At 58.0% G+C, this 14908-nt stretch overlaps 1 protein-coding gene across 1 annotated transcript in view; it reads right to left on the bottom strand.

The window, feature by feature from the left end:
- The window catches only part of UNC13A (unc-13 homolog A), a 124342-nt gene that overhangs the window by 80687 nt on the left and 28747 nt on the right, over positions 1-14908 (bottom strand). Inside the window, exons 2-3 of the mRNA XM_074939554.1 lie at positions 3309-3338; positions 510-609 (exon numbers count right to left, since the gene is read on the bottom strand). Of these exons, the coding sequence (XP_074795655.1) occupies positions 510-609; positions 3309-3338 (130 nt within the window). The remainder of the gene's footprint in view (positions 1-509; positions 610-3308; positions 3339-14908) is intronic.

Raw genomic sequence — 14908 nt, 5'->3', positions numbered from 1 at the left:
CTCTCTCTGTGACATGGCAGGTGTTTACACTGCTGACAGGTAGGGAATTCCTGGTTTCACCCTGCTCCGGTTCCCCAGGCCCCCTCTGCAGACTGCAGTGGCTCTCTCTGGCTCTCCACCGGTGTGTCGAGTGCCTCGGGCATCGTGCCCAGGCAGAGAGCAGGGATCCGGCACCCACCTGGGGGTCTGGCAGGGCCAACGGCCATGGGTGCGCCAAGAGACACCTCCCCTTCCCCTCCACGCGATTGCAGGCTCCATGGCCTGGAGGCTGCCGAGGGGCCGGGAGTTTCTCCGGGCCACCCATCGAAGGCGGGGTGACCTGAGACTCTCCGAGGATCCTGCATCCGAGCTCCCGACTTCCCAGTTTATCCGGCACACACCTGATTTTGAGGATTTGTGGAACTCATGCGGCACACAGGGTTTATCTGACACCAGCTTCCCAAGAGCAGGAGGCCCCGGGAGCCCCCAGACTCCTGGCATCCCCCGCCCCACCCAAGGGTTGTACTCACAACATGAAGTCCTGCTCCCAGCAGGGCAGGTTCCCCCGCACTGCGATTGTCGTGCTCTTGACATTCTGCACCTTCAGGGTCACGTAGGTGTTGAACTTCTCTGCAGGGAAGGGAGCAGAGGGTGGAGCCTTGGGCCCAGATCAGCCCTGTCCCGGGCGGGGAGGCACCGCGAGTCCCCTGGGCGGGTGGGACAGCCTCGTGGGGCTGGAAATGCTCCCCACCCCTAGCCTCAAAGGCCACCCGCTGGCTCTTCCCATCAGCCCAGGGGCCTCCCCGTCCACATGCGGAGTCTCCAACCAACATAAGGGGGGTTCTCCCTGCATTGCCCTCCTTGAGCCCAGCTCCAGCACCGACCCTGCCCATGACTCCCCGACCATCTCAGCACCGGCACCGGCCCAGCCCCCACTCCTCCAGCACCAGCTCCACCCCCCATCCTTCCCGACCATCTCAGCACCGGGACCGGCCCAGCCCCCACTCCTCCAGCACCAGCTCCACCCCCCATCCTTCCCGACCGTCTCAGCACCGGGACCGGCCCAGCCCCCACTCCTCCAGCACCAACTCCACCCCCCATCCTTCCCGACCAGTCTCAGCCCTGGGACCGGCCCAGCCCTCACTCCTCCAGCACCAACTCTACCCCCCACCCATCCTTCCCGACCATCTCAGCACCGGGACCGGCCCAGCCCCCACTCCTCCAGCACCAGCTCCACCCCCATCCTTCCCGATCGTCTCAGCACCGGGACCGGCCCAGCCCCCACTCCTCCAGCACCAACTCCACTCCCCATCCTTCCCGACCATCTCAGCACCGGGACCGGCCCAGCCCCCACTCCTCCAGCACCAGCTCCACCCCCCCATCCTTCCCGACCATCTCAGCACTGGGACCGGCCCAGCCCCCACTCCTCCAGCACCAACTCCACCCCCCATCCTTCCCGACCATCTCAGCACCGGGACCGGCCCAGCCCCCACTCCTCCAGCACCAACTCCACCCCCCATCCTTCCCAACCATCTCAGCACCGGGACCGGCCCAGCCCCCACTCCTCCAGCACCAACTCCACCCCCCCATCCTTCCCGACCGTCTCAGCACCGGGACCGGCCCAGCCCCCACTCCTCCAGCACCAGCTCCACCCCCCATCCTTCCCGACCATCTCAGCACCGGGACCGGCCCAGCCCCCACTCCTCCAGCACCAGCTCCACCCCCCATCCTTCCCGACCATCTCAGCACCGGGACCGGCCCAGCCCCCACTCCTCCAGCACCAGCTCCACCCCCCATCCTTCCCGACCATCTCAGCACTGGGACCGGCTCACGCGAGAACTTTCAGCAGTTTGTCGCCAGCTAGGGGCATGGTCAGCTCCCGACACTGCTTCAGCTCACATGGAGCATGGTTAATGCAGGTTATCCTGACCCGACTGCCCTACATAGCTCTGCCAGGGCCCCTCAGTCCCAACCCGCATATCCCTGCTAGCCCAGCCCTGGGATCTGCCCCCCCACAGCTCTGCTCATGCCCCTCAGTCCACCCCCCAGCCCACTCTGGCCTGGCCTGCGTTTCACTCGCCCTGGGCAGAGATGGCAGCACCAGCTGGTGGGCAGGGGTGGAAGGGGGCGGGGATTCCAGAGGTGCCAAATGTCCAGGAGTGACGAGACTGAGAGTGGCTTGACTTCTCTCCTCCAGCTCAGCACCCTCCCCCACCCCGGACCTGGGGCATCGCTCACCCCGCTGGGTGTTTCAGCAAAGCTGCCTCTGGCCGCGTGGCTGGCTCCCCTCTCCCACAGCCCCCAGCGCATCGCTCGGCGCTCCTCTGGGGCAGCCCCCCCTCGACCCGACTGCTGTGTGCGTGGGACACCTCCCACCCCCCCGGGCCAGCGCTGGTAGAGGCCGGGGCAGAAGGGGACTGACAGCAGCTCTGCTGTCCAGCAGGGGGCGCTCCTGGTGCCGGCTCAGCTCCCGTGATGCTTGGAGCTCTGTGCAAACGGGGACAAGGGGCCAAACTCCCTCAACTCTGGATGGGTTTGGATGGCCCCTGCCCCCAGCAAAGCCCCTCTGCACACCTGCTCTACACTGGCTGACGGGGGGGGGAGGGGGCTGCCGGGCCTTCCCATCCCAGGTTGGGGAGCAGGGTGCCCCCCAGCTCTGCACAGATGGGGTGAACCTGCCCAGGCGTCACAGAAAGGAAGCCAGTGAGATCTGTGTGTGTGACACACCTGTGTGCATAGTATGCTTGTGTGCCTGTAGATGTGGGTGCTGTGTGTGTGTGACCCATGTGTGTCTAGACCCCACTTCCCTCCCAGAGCCAGGGACAGAACCCAGGAGTCCTGGCACCAACTCCCCTGGTCCAAACACTAGACCCACTTCCCTCCCAGAGCCAAGGATAGAACCCAGGACTCCTGACACCAACTCCCCTGCTCTAACAACTGGACCCCACCTCTTCTCTATTTTGTCCCCTGTATCTGCTGATCCTTTTCGGTAAACTCTGGGGAAGCTGGGACGGGCTGCACCATGAGTCCTTAGAGCAAGGCCTGGCTTGTGGCTACAGGGTCCCCTCCCTCAGGCCTGGAGGCTCCTCTTGCCTAGTCCCTCGGTACCTTTCTCCCCAGCAAACTCAAGCTGCTCACCCAGGGGCCGTAAATGACCCTTCATCTCATTAGCCCATCCTGCTTTTTAAAGTCAGACCCACACTGGAAGCCCGGCTGCCCCCTGCGGGAAACCCGGCCCCCTCCTGCAGTGCAGATGGGGACCTGGGGAGAGGCTCCTGCCCCAAGCATTCGTGTAGCCCATGTGACCAGGGGTGGTGGGAGTGACTTACCTTGCGCCCCATCAAACTTGGCTTTTTTAACTGCAAAGAGAGAGAGAGAGAATAAAATGTTTTAGCCTCCATGCCCAGAGAGCTGCCTGAGAAGTGCTAATGGACCCGTCTTGTCCCCGCTCCTAGCGAGCCAGGCCGAGACCCGCTGGAGATCCCCTCTCTGCAGGAAACCAGGGGCCCCACTCTCCCCTCCACTCCGGATGTACTAGTGCCCACTGCAATGGGGGCTGGCAGCTCGGGCCCAGGTCAGGACCCTCCTGTGTCTTTGAGACTTTTGGGGTGCAGTCAGTCACCCCTTGTCCTACAACCCTGAAAGGTGGGGATGACTGGGTCTGCATCCCAGTGTCCCGGGTGTAACCACCCCCAGATCCGAGCCCCCTGGAACTTGGGCCTGGATCCAGACTTGAGCCCCATCCCCATCTCAAAATGCCATGGAGACAAGTAACCCCCTCCCACTAGCAAATGTCTCTGGGAAAGATGCTGGCCCCTGTGTGTCTTGGCCCCCTCTCAGCCTCGAGCCACTCACAGGCGCCCCCCAATCCCCACTGCCTTTGTGTCCGGCCATGCAGTTATGAATTCTTGACACGAGCAACTCGACCTTAAGAGTGCTGTCTGCCAGCCCCAGAGAAACAGCGCGGTGGAAAACCCTGCCCGTCATGCTGCGCTCTGGACACAGGGTGGGGCTGGGCTGGGGGGCTCTCAGCCGTGCTTCGGGTGGTTCTCATTGCATGAGAACAGCAGCCAAGTCCTGGGAGGTGCGTCAGGTGTCGTCTGGTGCTAGTGAGCACAGGGGAGCTGATGGCAGGAGCTCAGAAGGACCTTTCTCACCAGGCCTGCGTTGAGTGGATGCTGCGATCTTGTCATGAGACCTATTCTCGCATCTGGCTGGCTAGGATACTCGAGGACCCCTGCTCTCTCCTGGATAGACAGGGCCAGGAATTCCTCCGCCTTTCTCTGGAATAACGCCCGTCAGCCACAGATAGCAAAGCATCAAAGAGATGCTAATTAAACTTTGCAGAAGCTCTGTGAGATAGATGAGTCTCATTGCACCCATTATACAGGTCGCTTAGCGAAGGTATTGTTATGGGGGGGGCAGGGCCTAGAGGCGCCACCGTTCTAGGCACTGTGCACAGACTGACTAAGAGTCAGTCCCTTCCCCAAATCCCCCGCCCCAATACTGGCCAGACAACTCCAGATCCTAAACTGGCAGAATTGGTGCTGCACAAGGAATCTTTTTCTCCTTTTAATGTGGCATTGCTCTCGAGATCAAAGGAACCAGATTCTCCTGCATGCTGCTTGTCACGGAGTCCCCGGGCAATGCTCTGGAGCTGCTCCCTACGAAGCCAGGCAGGACTCTGGGGAAGTCTCCTCTCTGGGAGCAGCCTGTCTGCAGGGAAAACAGCTCACATGGCTTCCACCTTCCTGGGTCTGACCTCGGAGCATTCAGCATCCTCTGCCCCTCCGTGCACTTCCCACAGCGAGTCCGCCCAGGCGGGCTCCTGGGGAAGCCAGAGGGTCCTGCCCCCCAACTTCGCAGTCAGACGTGACGCTCAACCAGCCAGTAAAACAGAAGGTTTATTAGATGACAGGAACATGGTCTAACACAGAGCTTGTAGGTGCAGAGAACATGACCCCTCAGCTGGGTCCATTTTGGGGGGCAGTGAGCCAGACAACCATGTCTGCACTTCACTCCATGTCCCAGCTAGCCCCAAACTGAAACTCCCTCCAGCCCCTCCTCCTCTGGGCTTTGTCCCTTTCCCGGGCCAGGAGGTCACCTGATTCCTTTGTTCTCCAACCCTTTAGCTCTCACCTTGCAGGGGGAAGGGCCAGGCCATCAGTTGCCAGGAAACAGGGTGTCGACCATTCTCTGTGTCCAGACCCTTGCACACACCTGCCCTCTAGGGCTCTGCAATGATCACACACCCTTATCCCTACCACCTAGAAACTTAAGAACTGCAGAGGGGAAACTGAGGCACCCCCACACTATGCAGAGGAAACATTAAGAACAGTCCCACTTCGTCACTCTGCTGCTAAAGGAAATGCCAGTGTCTCGCTGGATGCTACTGTGGCATGTCACTGGTTAGCTAGTGATTTCCTTTCACGTGCCCTGCCGCAGCGCCGGTTGGGAGTGTCTTGATGAAATGGACAAAGCTTGTCCTGGGAAAGGGCTGGGTTTGATGAGGCTCTGTGCGGGTCCTGTACCGAAGCGAAGAGAGACCCCAGAATAACCTGGTAGCAAGGGCACTCCCTGGAGGGGGCAGGGACCCAGGTTCAAGAAATAGGGATTGGAACATGGGCCTCTCACATCTGAGGTCAGGGCCCCAAGCACTGGGCTACAGAGTCAGTATCTCTCTTATACTCTGCCATAATGAATAGCTAAGTACTTATACACAGTAAGAAAAGGAGGACTTGTGGCACCTTAGAGACTAACAAATTTATTTGAGCATAAGCTTTCGTGAGCTACAGCTCACTTCATCACAGTAGACTCACTCCACGGGGGAGAACCCCGCCACAGAATAGCCTAGATGGCCAAGGTTCAATCTCACTTCCAGATGAGCCCTTGACTGCTGAGCTAGGGCACTTTCTCCTCTCCTCTCCCTACCCCCCTGTTTTTAGGTGAAAAACTTTGAAGGCTCTTGGCTTCATCCCCACATGGGATGGGACAAACCACTTCCTGTCCCCCCCCCCTCCTTTTACAGTTCTAGGAGTCTGCTGGAGTCAGCTGTCTTTGTGCATTCAGCTCAGTGCAGATTGTACCAGGCGAGACACACCCACTGTGCTCTCTCTCACCGAGTCCTTCCTTGTGCCAGCATTTCCTCACAATCGCTCCTGAGGACCCATTAGATAGCTGCCCTAGGTTAGGCCTGCTGAAAATGCTGTTTGTGTTGTAAGAAAGGAGGCCGCAAATATTCCCCAGAATTTGGGATAACCCAGCGGCGCGTCTCAGCAGTCGAGGCTGAGTCCAGCTGTAACAAGCCGAACTTTCTGCTCCCTGGCAGGAGGGTGGAGGGTTCAAGTGGGACTGGTTCATTCCCGCCCACCGCCCCCTTGTTTCCTTCAATAAACCTTAAAGGGCACGACTGAGTCTTGCTTTCCCATCACTGCCTCCGACATGATGGTGAGCTCCCGTTGGTCCCAGAATGCAATAGATCCTGGATGCGTCACCTGGTCTTTAAATCACAGGGGAGCTCGTTTAGGGAGCGAGTCAGGCGAAGGTAACGGATTTGTGCCTGCACAAGCGGAGATTCATATGCAACAGGGAACAATTCCACTAACGAAATCAGGTACTCGGCCAAAACTCCCCTGGTCTTCTGTGGAGGTGCTGCCAATCTGCAGCAGAGCAAGGGAGAGGAGAGTTGGGCCCTGAGACTGGAGTGAGAGTTAGGAGCACGGCCAGAGGGGAAAAGCTAGTTTGGGGAGGAGCCTCCTAAGGAGCAGAGGGAAAGTCCCTTGATCTGAGGCATTTTATGGTGATGCTGGCCAAAGCACTCTCCGGAAGGATCACGCTTTAGCAGAGAGGGCGGGGTGGGGTGGCCAGCTGGCACTGGGATTTTCCGGAGATCCTTTGGGCTAAAGGAAGCTCGGCCTCTCAGGTCACCACAGGACCTGGCTGGAGTCTAGCCACAGAGCAGTTCCCGTCTGGGCAGTCGGAGCAGTCCCAACACAGCTCACAGGCTGGGGCTGGCTTTGAAGCCAGTGAGCGAAAGCAGGAGTTGAAACATGTCGGAAACGCTCTTATCAGCTTCCCGCCAAGAGACCAGCCACTCAGGGATGGGGGAAGCCGAGCGCCGTGAGCTAGAGAGTGGGGAGACGGGATTGAACCACGAGACAGGGCCAGGATTAGCCGGCAGCGGCTGGGAGATCCCTGGGTGGCAGGATGGGCTCCCAAAGGCCCGCTGGAGGGCCAGGGCCTCAGCTGGAGGAAGCCCAAGGAGGATACTGGCCTCAGCAGCTTGTGCAATGAGAGCGAAACTCACAGCGAGGCCCGGCAGGGAGGCTGCCGCCTGATCTGCAGCCTCTCCTTCGCGGCGAGACAGGCCAACGCAGCCTCTCCACAGCTGAGTCACGCTGCAGCCATTCCCCGAGTCCCCTGCACTGCGTGCTGCCTTCATCTTTAACACACACCGGCCAGGCCCCTGCGTGGAATCCCCTGTCTCCCCTCTGCCTCCGCGCCCCTGCAAAGCTGGGGGGTTGGCTCCAGGGAAGCAGCCCCAGACCAGCCGCCTGAGGGGCAGCCCATCCTAGCCGCGCGAATGGGAAGTGGTGTTCCGGGTGTTATGAGTTGAAACTTTGTTGAAACAGTTGGGTGGCAAACGCTGTCCTTCATCTGGGATAAACGGAAGCCACAATCAAGCTCCTTTGCGGAACCAGGTAACTGAAACAGTAACAGCCCCCTACCCAAAACACAGATCCACATGGGAGGAGTTTCACTGGGTATTGTTTCGGGAAGGCTGGCGTGTGGGTAAAAGAGAGGCAGCGCTAAGAAGATGGCAGAGAAGCACCCGCCACAGAAACACTGGGAGTGTGGCCCTGAGAAAAAGCTAATGGGGAGAGCTTTTGGGCAAAGTGCTGGCTGAAGGGGGTGTGGGGTTGTGAGCAAAGAAGCTGTCTCTCGCTGTTCGATTCTGGCTGTGTTCAGGGAAACAGACTTTGTACATTCTTTGTGCAGAATCCAAATTGCATCCAAGAAATACCTGACTTCATCATCAGTTTCTCCTCCTCCCCGAAACAACTCCCAGGCACATGAACGTTGGCTAAGCACTCAGGTCAGACGGAGTCAGCAGTGGCTGGAGTGCAGGGGATTGGGCTCCTAGGTGCAAGGGAAACGCATGGCTCGGCACTCTAATCCCATGGCCAGGACCTCCACCCTTGTGACTGTAACCACGCATGCACACCCCAGCACAAGCCTAGGACTTGCCAGTTGTTCTGTTCCCTCTCTCTGCAGCTGAGCCTGTAGCAGGCTTTCGAAAGCCTCCCCCCATGGCTCTGTGCTGGAGCACGGATGCCTGGGCATTGACCACTGTCGCCTGACCCTTCCTGGAGCAGGGCTGGGTGATGTGGCTGTTGGAACGCTAGCCACACCCATCAGAGCGATAGCCTTGAAGGAGGCAGCCAGCGCCCTGCTCCAGCTCTCCGGCGCCCTGTGACCTGCTCCCAGCTCTACCGCTCACCTGCTGAGTGACCTTGGGCCAGTCACTTCCCCTCTCTGTGCCTCAGTTTCTCCGTCTCTAAAATGGGGGTAGAGCAAAGGGCTCTGATATCCACGGCTGAACAGCGCCACTTGAAAGCTAAGCAGTGGCAGGGGCTGGGGGGGAGGAGGGGCGAGGTAATACCCTGTCTTGGCCCAGCTACAGCTATTCCCTCACCCACCTTGTCGCTCCAACATCCTGGGACAGACACAGCTACAAGACTGCAGCAACCAGGGGCAGGGCAGACAAGACCCAAGAACACTGCCCCCATCCCCCCAGTTCTTTCTCCATCTGAGCCCTGCCCCGCAGTCCCAATCCTCGAACGCCAAGACAGCCCCGGCAGCAGTGAGGAAATTCCCCTGCATGTGGCTGAGCCATCTGGAGCGAGCGCAGAGCAGCCCCGACTGTGAGCCTGTGTGAACTGCTCCCAGAGGCCAGCAGTGGCTTCACCCAGCCTAGCTCATCAATAGCTCATCTCTTACCCTGTCCCCAAACCCAGCCATGCAGCTGCCCTGTTCCTGCCTTGCTGGCCCCTGGCTCCCACTGGTTTCTGTCCCTCCCCAGCCCTAGGCCTTCGCTCCCTTTAAAGCGGCAGGATCTAAACAGCAAGGCTGAATGCGCGGAACCAGCTCGGCTGCGGACGCTACAGGAACTTGGAGGCAGGTGCTGGGTTAGTTATGTGGGGCTGAAACCTCACTGCATTCAGATGAGGTTTAAATGAAGGAGGCTGGGGGGCCAGTCAGCTTGCCACATCCCAAGGAAGGGCAGCCAACTCCCGCAGCTCCCCGTGAGGGCTAGGATGTAACGCTCCTGCCACTGGGGAAATACCGGAAGAGAAACAGTGAGGTTGTGCACTCCTCTGTGTGTGTGTGTGTGTGTGTGCGTGTGTCTGTGTGTGTGTCTAGAGCTCATACTGTCCCCCGAGAGCCATGGGAGGGAACAAAGAGTTTATCGCACCTAGTTTAAAAACAGGGAAACTGAGGCACCGAGAGGGGCAGGGACTGGCCCAACCACGAGTGAGCAGCAGAGCTGGGTCTAAGAACCCAGGTGTCCTGGTCGGTCTCATTCCAGAGCGTTCATCAGACCTGCAAGGGGTCTCCTGGAAGTTCCACCGAGCGGGTTTGGGGAAGCAGTGACGCAGTCACCCGGCACATAGACAGAGCTGCTGTCTGGACCCATCCCTGTTGAACACCCTGGGAGCGGGGGCGTCCTCATGCAAGAGAGGTCCCGTCGAGGGGACGAGACCTGCCGCCGGCAACCTCTGTGCACCAGGCTCTTCCACTTGCAGAGGTCCCCCAGGGCCTGTCACAGCAGATCCACCCCTCCTGTTGACGCATCACATCCTCTTAGCCGCTGCGAGCGATGGGCCGGGCCCCACCCACTGCTGGCTCGTCGTGCATCTGTCTGGGGGAGCCTGGCCTCCCCCGCCACGGGGAGACGTGTAACCCAGCAGGGTTAAGGGAGCTGCAGCGCCGGGGGCAGGGCTGTCACTCCAGAGACAGCGCATTCTTTCTGCATCGCCCCCCCCCCCGCCACCGTGTCCCGGGGTCCCTCCCCAGCAAGAGGATGGTGGGACTGGAAGAGCATCTGCCACCAGCAGGATCCTTCCCGTGCTTGGCCATGCTGGGGGCTCTCTGCGGGTAGGGTGTGCAGACACACAGGCCTGGGTGAGCCTCCCGTGCGGCTGCACCCCTCTTCAGAGGTCAGCCGGAGCCCTGGTGACTCCAGGCCGGTCCCAGGAGCTATTCCTGATGGACGCAGGCTCCCCTGGCCCGACCGTTACTGGGAGGGGATGCTGGGGCTGGCTACACTGGGCTGAGATCACCCACTGCGCCTCAGTGGAGCGACACCGGAGATCAGCGTCAGCAAGGCGAGTCTCCTCTCTCTTACCCTGGTGTAAATCGGAGGAGCCCGAGGGGAGGGCAAGCGAGAAGCAGCACAAGGCCCTGTGGATCTGCTCAGCCCACGGCCTTATGCCCGGATGTGTGCTGGGAGCTGCGTCAGCCTCTCCCTACCCCCCAGGACACGCAGGAAATGCTGTGAAATCGGTGGCCCAGTTCTGGCCTGGCTGGGAGCGAGGGTTAAATCTCGTTCTCCAGGCAGCACGTTCCACCCCCGGAAAAGCCACTGACCCAGTTTTGAGCCATCACCGCTCGTGAGCTAAATCCCAGAGACACGACTCCTTCCGCTGCTTTCAAAGGGAAAATCAATTCATTGAGGAACTGTTTGTAACTGACAGGCTCCCCTCCCCGTCTTCCCCCTCTCTGCGGCTGGGCCAGATCCTCAACTGGTGGAAACCAGCATGGATCCAGTGAAGTCACTGGAGCTATGCTGTCACGGAGTCCCTGGGCGATGCTCTGGAACTGCTCCCTACGCAGCCAGGCAGGACTCTGGGGAAGACTCCTCTCTGGGAGCAGCCTGTCTGCAGGGGAAACAGCTCACATGGCTTCCACCTTCCTGGGTCTGACCTTGGAGCATTCAGCATCCTCTGCCCCTCCATGCGCTTCCCACAGCGAGTCCGCCCAGGCGGGGTCCTGGGGAAGCCAGAGGGTCCTGCCCCCCAACTCCGCAGTCAGACGGGACTCTCAGCCAGCCAGTAAAACAGAGGTTTATTAGACGACAGGAACATGGTCTAACACAGAGCTTGTAGGTACAGAGAACAGGACCCCTCAGCTGGGTCCATTTTGGGGGGCAGTGAGCCAGACAACCACGTCTGCCCTTCACTCCATGTCTCCAGCCAGCCCCAAACTGAAACTCTCTCCAGCCCCTCCTCTTCTGGGCTTTGTCCCTTTCCCCGGGCTAGGAGGTCACCTGATTCCTTTGTTCTCCAACCCTTTAGCTCTCACCTTGCAGGGGGGAAGGGCCAGGCCATTAGTTGCCAGGAAAGAGTGTGTCGGCCATTCTCTGTGTCCAGACCCCTGCACACACCTGCCCTCTAGGGCTCTGCAACGATCATACACCCTTATCCCACCACCTAGATACTTAAGAACTGCATAGGGGAAACTGAGGCACCCCCACACTATTCAGAGAAAACATTAAGAACAGTCCCACTTCATCACATACGCCACTTTACACCAGCTGCAGATCTGGCCCTCTGTCTGCAGTCGGCTTCTGTCCCCGAAACCAACCTTTTCTGCTCCCTGATAACACGGTCCCTGTTTTACAAAGGGCAAATTTAGAGATCAGGGGCCTAATTCTGCTCTCACACCAGTTTACATGATAGATTTCAGTGGAGTTACTCCTGATTTACATTGGGATTGGTGAGAGACAAATCGCTCCCTGAGCTCTGTGCTCTCAGCTCCTTTCCGTTCAGTGGATTTACACCCGCTCAGGATGTGCCCTCGGATGTGAGGGCCTGATTCTGTACATTGCTGCCAGAGTGCAGAACTCCCACGAGAGGCGGGTCCGACGCTTCGCACTGACCCAAAATTCCTCAGATTCTGCTAGCTTCCAGCGGGCCTGGCACATTGTTTCAGGCCCTACCATGGTATACGTCCCAGCCCCAAGGACCCTTTATGAGTTACATGCACATGGAGTCACTTCACTCACTGCTGAAATGCAACCGTCTCTGGGGTGGACATCTAGTTCTCACCACAGAGTGAGAGTTCCAGCTGCAAAACCAAGCTCTTATGGAGGTCTGTGGGATCTTTAATGTCCATGCAGAGCATACAAGACCTACAGGGGTGAGGTCTCATCTGAAACGGCCTCCAAACACTAAGCTGTGAGGCCCCTCGTGGCTTTAACACAGTCCACCGCAAGGGGCTTTGCACCTGCGGCGCTCAGAAGCGTCTGGATCTGAGCTAAGATACAGCAGGAGTAGCGCCAGTGACAATAGGGGAGTGACACAGCTGTAAAAGTGGAGTGAAAGGACAGTCAGACTCCAAGGCCTCTCCATAACTAAGATGAAGGGCCCATTAGAGGTACATCTACACTACGCGGCCTGTGCCCCACCCTGGTGCCGAAGCAGCACACACCCACAGAAGTATGGGAACACCACCTTCCCGAATGGTGTTAGAACCCCTCTTCCGTCGACATAACTGTGTCTGCACTGGGGTTTGTGTCTGGAGAGCACATCAGCTGGGGTGTGGGTACGTCACCCTGCTGAGCGGCACGGCTGCCCAAGCCTAAGCAATGAGCATAACTTCCCTTGACACACGGGGACAGATTCTGCTGTCACATCAGCCTTATACCAGTGTGCACCGCCACTGTCTGGAGTGGAGTTACTCCTGATTTACACCAGGGTAACGCAGATCAGAATCAAGCCCAACAGTGCCCCAGCTGGAGCGCTTCAATGTAGACACTACTGGAGGGGGTTCTCCCATCGCTGTAGGTAATCCGGTGCCCTGAGAGGCTGTAGCCAGGCCGATGTAAGTTCCTGGAGCAGACCAGCCCCTAGTGTACGCCCACTGACTTACTCCTGATTTGCACCCTGAGGTAAGTAGGATCAGAATCAGGCCTAGGACATGTATAAAAATCACTATCATCCATTGCCAACATGCAGCCACTTCTGGGGTGGACACGTGGCAGCCACTCTCCACCCAGACGCCGTCACAGCTCTGCCACTCAGCAGGGAAAGAGCAGTACAACATGCCCTGCTGCAATGGAAGGGGGGAGCTGTAGGGCTGCAAAATGCAATTACCCTCTGGGGAAGCTGGCCAAACTGGCTGCTAAACACCTCCCAGTTCCTCCGGCACAATGGGCCAGCAGGGGAGCTGCCCAGAAGGAAAAGCAGCAGGCGTCTCAGGGGATCTGCCAGTCTCCCAAGTGCATGGAGAGTTGAGCGAACTATTCAGTCAGTTCAAGAATTTGCACGAGGGGCTTGTCTGCACGGGGGTTTTCAGCCCTGGGTGCAAACTGCTCATGCAGACACACTACCATGGTGTAAGAAGAGCTTGCACCAACACAGTGCATCTACACTAGGGTTCTGTCCGGGGGCAGCTCATTTAGCACCGCCGCTGGGCCAAGGGAAACAAAGCCCTCAGCCACAAATCCCAGCTTTCAACCTGCATCTTTATTTCAAACCCTTCACAGTCCAAGAGGATTTGGCACAGGGGTTCTGGGCAGCTTATATAGGGTTTGGTTCTCTGCTCCCTGCCAACCCTGGGGGCTGGAGTCTGCTCTCAGTTACACTGGGTGTAAATCAGGAATAACTCCACTGGACCCCATGGAGTTCCACCTGTGTGAGTGAGAAGGGTTTACAAGTGAAACAGACAACACAGAGCAAGGAAGGGCTGTTTATAGAGGTGCAAATTTGGGGTCAAATTTCCTGAACATCAGATGCCACACTGGGTGCTGAGACATTTCAAAATCTGGTCACATTTGTGGGACCACATTTTTGCCAGCTCTCCAGGGGCCAGACTTTCAGGGGCTCAACACCCACAATCAGGGCCTGTTTCTCCAAAGAGCACCCACGTGCTGAGCATTGTGGAAAACCTGGCCCTTAGTCTCTTGCCAAAGGTCATGCTCTGAGTTCTCCTGAGTCTCGATCTACTTCCTCCAGGGAGACACTGTAGCCTCGCGAGGAGAGCACTGGACTGAGAGCTGGGGTCAATTCCCAGCTCTGCCACTGATTTGCTGGGTGGCATTGGGCATGCCACTTACCCTCCCAGTGTCCCCATCTGTAAAATGGGGATAATGCAGACCTCCTTTGTAAAGTGCTTTGAGCTCTATGGATAAGCACTAGCAGCTAACCATTGCTGTAAGCCACAAGACCATTCTTCTTCTCTTGTAAACATGCCCTGGTTCTTTCCTGTGCCTTGGAGATCACGCACTGTGGGGGCAGCATGTCTGTAATGCAGCACGCTGGGAAAAGTTGGTAGGAAAATTCCAGGAAAGTTACAGCCCCAGGCCCAGCAGCTAAATGTTAAGGCTCAGGAACCAGGCGGCTTTGTCGTTCTTTTGCAAAGCTCCTAAAGCAATTAGACCCTATTACAGATTGGGCTACTGCCAAGTTGCCTTTTGTTTCACAGATTCAAGATGTTCTTGTGTTCTTGAATCACACACACACACACACACACACACACACACACACACACACACACACACACACGGCTTCTCTCCCAAACTGGTTAATCGGTTTCTTTCTAATGCACAGGGCTTAAGCAATCAGCCAAGGCATATTCTTCTAAACTTTGAACAAACCCCAACCCCTCCGGGGGAGGGGTGTGTGTGTGTGTGTGTCAAGGCCCAGGGAGGTGAATTTCAGCCTCAGATTAGTTATTGTGACTTGCCAGTTTACCAGCCTTTTAAAACCAGAGTTTGTCGTAGCCAGAGCTGGTCAAATATCGGAATTCCCATTTCAGGGAAATTTCATCAACATCCATACGATGCCGTGAAAAAAACTGGCTTAGTCCAAATGGCATTTTCTGATGGAAAACTGGATGAAAATTTCCTGCCATGGGAACGCCCACG

This window comes from Natator depressus, chromosome 25 (assembly GCF_965152275.1).
Source record: "Natator depressus isolate rNatDep1 chromosome 25, rNatDep2.hap1, whole genome shotgun sequence".
Taxonomy (NCBI): domain Eukaryota; kingdom Metazoa; phylum Chordata; order Testudines; family Cheloniidae; genus Natator; species Natator depressus.
The sequence above is the reverse complement of the archived record's forward strand: the minus strand, read 5'-3'. Positions and strand labels throughout refer to the sequence as shown.